Below are 12,005 nucleotides of genomic sequence, written 5' to 3'. Positions count from 1 at the left end.
CAAAACGGGAAACGAACGTGGAGAGCAATCACCTTCGAAGATGCCCTACGAAATATGGGGTCACATATCGAAGAGGGATTGGGAGGCCTTTGTTGCCAAAATAAAAACTCCCATAGAAGTTGTAAGTATTTCATATTATATTATAGTTTACCAATTTGAATTTACTTCTTTTGATTCAGTCATTAAACTAATACATGACAATCGATTTCTATTGATTAATTAGGAAAAGCGTGGTAAAGCTTCTGATTTTGCAAGCAAAAGGAAGTTTTACCATCGCTTGGGCCAGAAAACGTACGATGAGGTCCGAAAAGAGTGGGTAAATACGGGTTTATACCTCCAATCAAAGTTCATCCACGCCCTCAACTACGACTACCTCCGCATCCGTGAATACTCCTGCTGGAGATCGGGTGCGTGATTGGTATTGCGGGCTTCATTCCCGAGATGCAAGTGGTAAATTTGCCATTAATATTCCGGGAACGAAGAAGGTTGCTGATGCTGTGGTGAGTTTTGAAATTATTAAGTATATTCTTGATTTGTTTTGTATTCTTTGGCTTTGATGTACATATACTAATTGCTATATATGTCACTTTTTATTTGAACAGATGGGCTGGAAGGAAAAAGAAGCCACGGGGGAGTTCACCCCAAGAGGCAATGTTGACGCATTGCATATGGTCTTAGGGAAAGACCACAGTGGGCGGGTAGTCGGAAAAGGAGGCGTCCGCGTAGGGTTACTTAAGGCATTTGGCAAAGAGTGTCTTGCTACTCAATCCCGAACGACGCTGCGGGATGAAGTAGCAACCCTCCGAGCGGTGATTACGAAGGACGTTCTCGCCAAGCTGGCCGCCGTGTTGTAGAAGATGGGAGCACCCATTGTTGACTTGGCAAACCTGATTGTCGAGGATCAGGAAAGTCAACATGGGAATCCTAACGCTTCGGTCGAGCCAACACCCGAGCCCATTACCCCCGTAGCACCCCATCTCATTATTAATAACCCTGAAGGGGAAAATCCCACACCGGAGAACATAAACTCCGTTGCTCAAAATCCGGAGCCAACTCCAGAGCCAGTGCTACAGGTACATAATTTTTAAATATATAAGCACTTATTAATTTAAACTGCAACGCGTTTTAATATTTTATTATGATGCTTATTATACTAAACGACACAATTTTCAGGAGGCGACTCCTTGTTCTCTTTTGCTACCTCAGTTAGGTGTTGCTAGTGATGGCGACTTAACTGTGGTTGCATATGGTGTGGCCCAGCCAAATAAAGAGGGCCAAACAGTGCATTCAATGTCTGTTACAAGTGGCCACATCAATGTGGCCATGGAAACTATTGTAAAGGGGTTTGAAGATTTCTCACTCCCGGTTCCAATGCCAGCATGGAGCCTTAAGAAACTCTCACACGCTCTAGGTAGTTTCATCACATGGCCATATGCTTGGGTCCGATTCACTAACATGTTAAGAATCATTTGTACCTTTTTTTTATTTTTTTAATTGCATGCTCACACTAATTTAATTGTATAAATTGAAATAGCAAAAGAGTCCAAAGGGATCTTGGAGAGAGGTCGGTTCCTCAGCAAAGGTGTCGACTAGGTCAAAGTGGATGCCAAGCACTCCAATTTTGACTGATGAGGAGCTAAAAGATCTCTCTGAAGATTGCAAATGGCTGCATTATTGTGCATCTCGCATAAGTAAGGAGGACCCACTCATTCTGAACCTGCTGAAGGAGCAATACTGCTTTTTAGAGAGCCCGTTTGTAATTATTGGTCCTAGTGACATCGGGCAATTTTTGAGAGGAGAGATGCTGAACGTAGCTCTTTTCCATGTCTACATGAGGTGATGTTCATTATCTTACAACTTAGGCATTGTTGTTTAATTGTTTTAATAACCAAATTACTAACAAAATTTTCTTATTTGTGAGTTTAGTGCGGCTTACGAGGAGCTAAACTCTTGCGAACCTCCAATAAAAACTGGATGGTTTTGTCCTGAGTCGATTTCGGATAGTAAATGTGTAGATGATCCAGATGACATCAGAGCATACATTCAGACTGATTTGACTAATTCCCTTGCATCTAAACACACGTTCATTCTGGCTCCATATATGGAAGAGTAAGTTTTATTTTTGAAATTGAACTTATCTTTTGATTTTCAAAGTCATCTAATCTCTAATTTGTTGATTTTAAATTTGCGTTTGTAGTTTACATTGGATATATTTGGTCATATGTCCTTTAATTAACACTGTGCACGTCTTCGACTCATTATAAAAACCTAAAAGCCCGCCTCGTAACACAAAATTCAAAGCGTTGTTGAATGCGTACGTAATATTATTTATTTTACCACGTTGATATAATTAAGTGTTATATAGATATATAAATAGTATTACTTTTCCCAAGCGTTTCAGCACAATGAAAAAAGTGCGTGGACAAATGGGATCTACATCCAGAGCCACATTTCCAAAATGGACAGCAATAAAGGTACACAAATTCGATTTTATGCGTTTTTAACAGTTTTTGGCACTTTTGCGCGTAAAGTAGCTCAAACTTGGTTTGTTTTACACGAAAATTGGCACACAACACTATTTGGTATATATTATTGTGTTGAAGTGGTTGGAATGGAAAATCATATTCATATGCTAAAAATTACGTCTTAAGTTGCGATTTTATGGGTTTTTAAGCGTTTTTGTAAATTTCGAGCGTAAAGTAGCTCAAACTTGGTTTGTTTTGCACGAAACTTGGCACACAACACTATTTGGTATATATTATTGTGTTGAAGTGGTTAGAATTGAAAATCATAGTCATATGCTAGAAATTACGTGTTAAGTTGCGATTTTATGCGTTTTTAACCGTTTCTGGCACTTTTGCGCGTAAAGTAGCACAAACTTGGTTTGTTTTGCACGAAACTTGGCACACAACACTATTTGGTATATATTATTGTGTTGAAGTTGTTAGAATTGAAAATCGTAGTCATATGCTAGAAATTACGTGTTAAGTTGCCATTTTATGCGTTTTAAGCGTTTTTAACACTTTTGCGCATAAAGTAGCTCAAACTTGGTTTTGATGCGAAACCGGGGCTGATTAAGGCCTTGGTTATGCAAGGATTAATGTTGTGCAGAAGCTTTGATCAATGACACAGACAAAAACTACAAATGATCATGAAAAGAACACGAAACAACCACAAACACTTAGACGATTCTGATCTAGCAAACTGTCGAGCAGCCCTCCTTCAGCTCAGCTTCTAAGAGTCCACGGGGATTGTTAGAATGGTTTAAGGACCTTGATAGCTAGATCCAAGTACCGAGATTCCATTTCCACTTTAGCCTAGGTCCTGGATGCATAGGTTTAGTCTCCACGTGTCGTGCAAGGTGGCCTGGTCACTAGTTTGCTGCTGTGTCGTGAGGTCTGTATGCAGCCTTGTGTGCAGCCCTCCTTCAGCTCAGCTTCTAGGAGTCCACGGGGATTGTTAGAATGGTTTAAGGACCTTGATAGCAAGATCCAAGTACCGAGATTCCATTTCCACTTTAGCCTAGGTCCTGGATGCATAGGTTTAGTCTCCACATGTCGTGCAAGGTGGTCTGGTCACTAGTTTGCTACTGTGTCGTGAGGTCTGTATGCAGCCTTGTGTGGGCTCCTTTGGTATCTTCATTTCATACAACCACATTTGTATCAGATTTGCTATAAATTATTCGTATATATTATTGTGTTGAAGTGGATAGAATTGAAAATCATAGTCATGTGCTAGAAATTACATGTTAATTTGCAATTTTATGCGTTTTTAAGCATTTTTGTCAATTTCGCGCGTAAAGTAGCTCAAACTTGGTTTGTTATGCACGAAACTTGGCACACAACACTATTTGGTATATATTATTGTGTTGAAGTGGTTAGAATTGAAAATCATAGTCATATGCTAGAAATTACGTGTTAAGTTGCGATTTTATGCGTTTTTAAGTGTTTTTGGCACTTTTGCGCGTAAAGTAGCTCAAACTTGGTTTGTTATGCACGAAACTTGGCACACAACACTATTTGGTATATATTATTGTGTTGAAGTGGTTAGAATTTAAAATCATAGTCATACGCTAGAAATTACGTGTTAAGTTACGATTTTATGCGTTTTTAACCTTTTTTGGCACTTTCGCGCGTAAAGTAGCTCAAACTTGGTTTGTTTTGCACGAAACATGGCACAAAACACTATTTGGTATATATTAATGTGTTAAAGTGGTTAGAATTGAAAATCGTAGTCATATGCTAGAAACTACGTGTTAACTTGCCATTTTATGCGTTTTTAATCGTTTTTGACACTAACATCTATTTTCTCTTAGTGCTTTAAACAACCTTCTTCTTCCGTTGAATGCGGCTACTATGTGCTGAAGTATATGGACGATATTATAAAATCCGTGAAGGAGTTTGGAGTCGAAAATATAGATGCCGTAAGTATTTGTTACGTTCTTAATTAAATAATTATTGGTAAAATCGAATGTTTATATATTAATCTTTTATTTTTATATTATATTATAGGTTTTAAACGACATTCCGAGGGAAATATGCCCTTTGATAAGAGGAGAGATGCACGAATTAAAAGACAAGTTTTATCTTGCTAATATTTGTCCTTGATAAATTGTAATTAGTATAGATAATTTTTTATACTTTAATGTATTATATATATATATATATGTATATATATATATATATATATATATATATATATATATATATATATATATATATATATATATATGTATATATATATACATATATATATATATATATATATATATATATATATATATATGTATGTACATAATATTATATTATATTTACGAGCGAGAGTTTATTATTACAAAGAGATTATTGTTGATTATCTGTGATTATCATTGGATTAATCATTGTTATTACATTGTATTATTATTTGATTATAATAAGGACAAAACGGAAAAAGAAAAAAAAATAGAAGTATTTGCTGCGGTCAGGGGCAAAACCGCAGCAAATAATGCCCCACTTATTTGCTGCGGTTTTGCCTCTGACCGCAGCAAATACCCCTCCTTATTTGCTGCAGTTTTGTGTTGACCACAGCAAATAATGCCCTTATTTGCTGCGATTTTTAACCGCAGCATTTAAAGTAGGTCATTTGCTGCTATCACTTTTGCTGGGGGCCCAAACCGTAGCAAAAAATGGCCAAAAACCGCAGCAAACGAGGTTTTTTCCACTAGTGAGTGAAAAATCTTCAAACGCCTTTAGAATAGTTTCCACGGTCACAATGATGTGGCCACTTGTAACAGGCATCAGATGCACTATTTGGCCCTCTTTGGTTAGCTGTGCCACACCATATGCAACCTCAGTTAAGTCGCCCTCACTAGCAACACCTAACTGAGGCTGCAAAAGAGAACAAGGAGTCACCTCTTGAATATTGTGACGTTTAGTATAATAAGCATCATAATAAAATATTAAAACACGTTGCAATTTAAATTATTAAGTGCTTATATATTTAAAAACTATGTACTTGTAGCATTGGCTCGGGAGTTGGCTCCGGATTTTGAGCAATGGAGTTCATGGTCTCCGGTGTGGGATTTTGCCCTTCAGGGGTAGTAATGGGCTGGGGTGCTATGGGGGTAATGGGCTCGGGTTTTGGCTCAACCGAAGCTTTAGGATCCCCATGTTGACTTTGATGATCCTCGACAATCAGGTTTGCCAAGTCAACAGTGGGTGATCCCATCTTCTGCAACACGAGTGCCACTTTGACGAGAACATCCTTCGTAATTTCTGCTCGGAGGGTTGCTACTTCATCAGGTGGTATCGTTCGGGATTGAGTAGCAACACACTATTTGCCGAATGCCTTCTCAAACCTCACATGGACGCCTTCTTTTCCGACTACCCGCCCTCTATAGTCTTTCCCTAGGACCATATGCAATGCATCAACATTGCCTCTAGGAGTGAACTCCCCCGTAGCTTCTTTTTCCTTCCAGTCCATCTGTTCAAATAAAAAGTGACATATATAACAATTAGTATAAGTAAATCAAAGCCAAAAAATAAAAAATAAATCAAGAATATACTTAATAATTTCAAAACTCACCACATCATCAGCAACCTTCTTCGTTCCCGGATCATTAATGATAAATTTACCACTTGCATCTCGGGAATGAAGCCCGCAATACCAATCTTACACCCGATCTCCAACAGAAGTATTTACGGATGCGGAGGTAGTCGTAAATGAGGGCGTGGCTGGACTTTGATTGGGGCCCAAGCGATGATAAAACTTCCTTTTGCTTGCTGGTTCAGAAGCTTTACCATGCTTTTCCTAATTAATCAATAGAAATCAAATGTCATATATTAGTTTAATGATTGAATCAAAAGAAGTAAATTCAAATCAAAAGCTATAATATAATATGGAATTCATACAACTTCAATGGGAGTTGTTCTTTTGGCAACAAAAGCCTCCCATTCCTTCTTTGATATGTGACCCCATATTTCGTAGGGCATCTTCGAAGGTGCTTGCTCTCCACCTTTGTTTCCCGTTTTGACCTTTTTGGTCGTACGGGCATGCTTTTTCGTGATCCAGCTAGTTACTAGCTTGGATTTGAAATCTTTTAATCTTTCCGCAACAGCTGAAAGAAATACATTCGTCTTCTCCTCATCGCTGTCGATGTGAAAAATATTCTACAAAAAAATTATATTTATTAGTGTCAATTAAATTAATTTTAAAATGAAATTAAATGAATAAAAATAGTATAGTTGCTTACCACAGTATCATTCCATAGAGAGTTCTTCAAACCCTCTGGAACTTCGTTCCATGCGTACAATATGGAAATCTTGCGGATACATAGGCCCACTTGTTTTTCATATTGCCTACGCCATTTTCCGCAGGGTTGACCCAATGAAAAACAAAATAAATTAGCCCTAATTTTTGTACGTATTGAACTTACAAAAAACTTAAAGGTTTGAGAATTTAAAAAGAGAAATAATACTTTAATTCGTGAGTTTTGAAGATGAACAAGACCAAATGCTTTTGGTTTCAAAGGGTTTTGAAGAATGATGAACAGTAGAAGTCGTGGGAGAAGAAGAATAGTCGAGCAGATGATGAACAAGTACGGTTTATGAAAATTCGAAGTTTGAAGTTAAGAAGAACAATCCTTTGAAGTTTGAGAAATTTCGAAGGAAGAAGAAGAGGAAAGGCTGTGCGTGTGTTTGTGGTTTATAAAACAGTAGGGTTTATGAAAATAGACGTTAAAAGGTGCCTTTTTAAATTGGTCAATTGCTGCGGTCAAAGCAAAAAGTGCAGCATATAATCAATTTGCTTATTTTTTAATGTATTATTTGTCGCGGTCATACAAAGAACCGCAACATTTGATTTCTTCAATGCCTTATTTGCTGTGGTCATACTCAAAAACCGCAGCATTTGTTGAATATTTTTTTTTCTCAATTTTATTTTCTATTAAATGCTGCGTATAAATAAAACCGCAGCACAAGTATAGTAGCAGATACGTTTTTTTCCACTTGTGTAAACCTCTTTGCAGACCTGACTAGGGATAGAAGCAGTTGGAGACGTCATATCCACGTCTAGATTACTGATGTCCGTCCTTTGACCTCTTAGTGCCCTCAACCCCTTGCCCTTACCGTTTCCTTTCTATTTAGTTCTTTGTTTTCTCGAGTCGGGGGACTCCTTTGGTCGCGCTCTCCTTTATGAGTATGAGTTGCCGCCGTCCGTCCCTCCCTAGTTCTGGCCTTAGCTTTCTAAGAACGGGATATACTAGGGATGATGATGATGATGAAAATTTGTATGAAAAATTGCATGCTAATCCGAAAGCCGAAACAAATTATTTGGATCTTCATGTGTTGCAAGTTATGGAGGTTTTGTAACTCGATTGATAAATATGGCCTTTGATCGTCTTACCTAGGGCCCTATATTTGATATGAATTTCTCAATTTTCCCTTGATCCCGATTTGTAGTCTGAAGACTTGGTAAATTGGTATTGAAGACCAAATTTTATATTTTGGTGGAGTGATCAAGCTTCTTCGCTACATTGAACCACAATAGGTTATATGAGTGATTTGATAGTGTAAAATTCGTGTGGAAATTGTGAATGGTACACGATATGATGGTATAAAACATCAAAGTTATATGGTACTAAAAAATGGCTACATAAAATTAAACACTAAATTAGGACTAACCAAAGTATTTGTTTATTGATTGTCTCTTCTTTTGAAAGATCTGAAACACAGTCTACTAATTTATAGCCTTTGGTTATAGGTAAACTTGTTGTATTTCCTCATTTTGAAACAAAGTACTACTGTACTCCTTTGTTCAACCTTAAGTGTTCAATGTGACCCAGTTCGGCACATGTGTGAATACATTTTTTATTTATTCTGTAATATTTCTAGTTTTAATATAGATAAAAATTTCAAATAAGACACCTATGGCTATGTCGAATACGGAGAGAGTAGAGTTTTAGGCTGCATTTTTAATCGAAGAAATTCTAATTTAATTATAAAATGATAGATATTTAAAGTGATATTGGCAATTTCACCAACTCTCCCTCAAAATAAGAGCAGTTTTATGCTCGTTCTGGACCATTTATTTTGTATTCGGTTTTTATTTTTGGTTATCTCATTTATTTTACTGTATTTTCCTTATTGACAGCCTACGTTCTTTACAATTTTCTAACTCATTCTTCATAAACTCATTCACATGCTTTTTTACCATACTTGTTACATGTCTTATTTATGGACTACAAGTTATAATATTATGTATCTGTAAATGATGTGCAAATTAAATACGACGAAGAAAGTAGTAGTAGTACTAGTTATTTTAAATGTAAGTAGAAGTAGTACCCTGACTGACTAGTTTATTGTAAAAACTTAGTTTTTATAAAAAAGGATCTGACGATCGATGAGTACATTTCTAGTTTTTTGTTTTGCAATTTACAACTCGCCCAACTTGCTCAAGTCCTTCTTTCATCTTTGTTTTCACTTTCTTTTTGTATTAACTTTCGGAAATTAAACATCAAGAATCCAAGAGTACAACTTAGTGTTTAATTTTATTCCTACCTCCATATTCATATCATAATAAACTACCTCTCTAATATGAAATTTACTCTATTTTTCTTTTTATGTTGTCTCATAAAATTTGTCTTATTCTATGGTATAAAACAGTAAAGTTTCTAATATGCTACAGTACCAGTGAAAATGCCCATCTTTTCGATTGAGGTTTGCCACTTCTCAAGGGTTGACCGCTTCTATTGAATGCAGGTTATGTTGACTTATGCACAAGTCATAGTATTTGTGGCACTTTTAGAGACCTTTTGGAAGCTCTGCTACTTTTTCTTCTAATATATTTTATATTAAATGACATTCTAATCGTTTCCCAAATAGTCAAAGAGACTTTTAGTTATTATTCATATGATGTATATATCAGGAAAACCAAATATTTTAACTCTATTGCAGGAAGATTTAACAATGTTTTGAAACATTCATATTCCCAAAATGACCATCTTTTTTGGGGTAATGAATCAGATATGATGTTCTTTCAAGTGTATTAGGTAGGAAGATGGTTTTCCCCTGCTATAAAGAATATTCTTGGCAGCTATAGTATGGTTGGAGACTTGAATTTTTCTTGCTAGTTTGATTAGTCCTTGAAATTTAACAATCTCTATATCTGAGCTATCACGCTGAGAGAATGTCAAGCTAGTTAACATAGAATTAATTGCAGTTTTTGCATATAATTTGAGGTTTACCCCATTGCCCCATTATATATTACTAAAAGCGAAGAAGTGTTATTAATTTATATACAGAAAATTTTATACTAACTTTGGGTTGTAATCTAGAGAAATATGTACTCGTTACTTGCATTGTTGATCCATTATGTCTACTTCTCTATATTTGGATACCTCAAGTCATGCGTTTATAGAATATGGATACCTTAAGTCCTGCAATTTTTGTCAATGGGGAATTGCTTCATATGTTTATTGGGCGGAATGTTCGCATAGTTGTAATCGGAAAATCAACTTATAATCAACAGGTTATCATTAAGAACTCACAACCAACTCAGCGACTTACCACATATGTTGAGGCTATTAGTATAGCAGACAGTAACCAATCTGTTCATGCTGAGATATTGACCAACTTTGGTGATAATTTTGGTATGCTGACCTCAACTTATGCAAATACAATATTTTCTTTCTTCTTGTCAATCCATACGGCAAACGAAGTATATCTTTCATTGGTTACTATACACATAATTTTATCCTTTCATAATTTTGGCCATAGCAATATGTACTTTGAATGCTTGGCATGACTTGAATCGAAAATGTTTCTCATTTTGATTTCTTTTTTGGGTTTGTTACAGATGCACAGAACTATAATGAGCTATGCCAGCTTGCTAATGGGGAATACAAACACTTGTTCTTTTGAGCTATGGACTTTGGTTAACTATTGATGGCCTGTTCTTTTACTCTAGCTCTTAATCAATATAGTTTGGGTTTATCTAGAACTAATAGCGGTTTTTCAGTAAGCTTAAACAACTTCTGTTCATCTAGAAAATCAATGGAACATTTAGTTTAGTGTATTAAATTTTAATAGTATGTTTTAAAAGCATTTTCTTTACATTACAAGTTGTTTAGTCTACAACATTGAAGCCAAACATGAATCTTCCAATCGTTTCAAGGACTGAAGAATACGACTATGTAACATCAAGGAGTCTTGAATTGGAATCACTCACCGATGGAAAGAGATATTGACAATTGAGAATAAAGTGTCTCAAATCAGTATTTTAGTTTGTTATTTTATTTATATGCATTTAATTTATCTTTCCCATGTAATCATGTCTCCTTATCTTTCTCGAGCCGGGTGCCTCCTTTGGTCGCGCTCTCCTTTATGAGAATGAGTTGCCGCCGTCCTTTCCTCTTCAGACCCTATTCATAGTTTTTCTATTAGCGGGATACACTGGGTAGGATGATGATGATGATGATTTCTTGCTAGGAAGTCAATCAATTTCATGTGTATATAACAAAGGAGAGGGGAAAATTAATTCAATATCATGTACATATAAGAACAGCACGAGACGGCCTCAGTATGAGATGAATAGCTTAATCACTCCAATTATAATTTTTTTCTCAATATGCGCAATACTCGATCTATTTAAGGTCATAATTGATATATTTAAGGTTAAAATTGAATTTTTTTTATAATTTATAACTGATCGTAATTAATCAAAGTTTTGAATTGATCATTCTTTGATCAAAATTGAAATTTTTTAGAAGTTATGAACTCTTGGTCATTTTCAAGAGCATTCATTGAATCAATTGGCAAACATAATTAAAAATCGACACTTCTTCCACCTTCACATTCAGGGTTAGCAAACATTACACCTACAATTTTATTTCAAAGTCCATTATAAACTACAATTTGTTGGGAGAAGAGCATTACCACTATTATTGATCGATAATTAAAGAGTACAAGTACTCTTATTACATTATTCCATTAGAACCATCAGGTTGCATCGAATAAGAATACTTATAATGAGCAATGTTTTAACACTATTATTGATGGTGTTTTACCATTCATTTGTTATTTGAGATTCAGCCATAGAACAATACCATTATATTACCTCTATTCCGAAATTGTGAAAAAAATCATATTTAGGTAGACATTCATCAGTTTACCGTCGAACCTTATCAATTCTATGTCAAAATTGAAATTTTTTATTTTAATTGATCTATTTAAGGTTTACTTTAAGTTGACATTGATACTCTTAAGGTATAAATTGATATATTTAAGGTAAAAATTGATAAATGCCTAGAAAATGGAAAAAATGAGGGAAAACATGTGGGGCTGTTACATACGCGAATTGGGCTGACCCAAATTGACAGTCTAATAATGAGATTGTCTCATCCATGTTTTTGTGATATAAGAAAGGGGAGGCGGAAGAATATAATTATGCTTTTGCATTTCCAAGAATGTGTTTACATTAGGGAGCGCTGAAATCACTAGAATAGCTCACTAGTCTGGATATTTGTTCAT

The 12,005-nt window shown here is 35.6% G+C and overlaps 1 protein-coding gene across 1 annotated transcript; it reads left to right on the top strand.

Annotated features, from left to right (window-relative positions):
- Window positions 1–9,897: 9,897 nt before the first annotated feature.
- On the top strand, window positions 9,898–10,397 carry LOC130801091 (replication protein A 14 kDa subunit B-like). The gene is made up of 2 exons (XM_057664851.1): window positions 9,898–10,126; window positions 10,333–10,397. The coding sequence occupies exons 1-2, from the start codon at window positions 9,898–9,900 to the stop codon at window positions 10,395–10,397; spliced, it is 294 nt and encodes a 97-aa protein (XP_057520834.1).
- The last annotated feature ends 1,608 nt before the right edge of the window (window positions 10,398–12,005 follow it).

This window comes from Amaranthus tricolor, chromosome 15 (genome assembly GCF_026212465.1).
Source record: "Amaranthus tricolor cultivar Red isolate AtriRed21 chromosome 15, ASM2621246v1, whole genome shotgun sequence".
NCBI classification, from domain to species: domain Eukaryota; kingdom Viridiplantae; phylum Streptophyta; class Magnoliopsida; order Caryophyllales; family Amaranthaceae; genus Amaranthus; species Amaranthus tricolor.
This window is presented reverse-complemented; position numbering and strand designations above follow the sequence as displayed.

Excerpts from the sequence above, each read along its gene's own strand:
- LOC130801091 (XM_057664851.1), top strand. The coding sequence starts at position 9,898 with ATGGATACCTTAAGTCCTGCAATTTTTGTCAATGGGGAATTGCTTCAT. Across the intron at positions 10,127-10,332 it reads CAACTTTGGTGATAATTTTG|ATGCACAGAACTATAATGAG; the intron begins GTATGCTGACCT and ends GGTTTGTTACAG.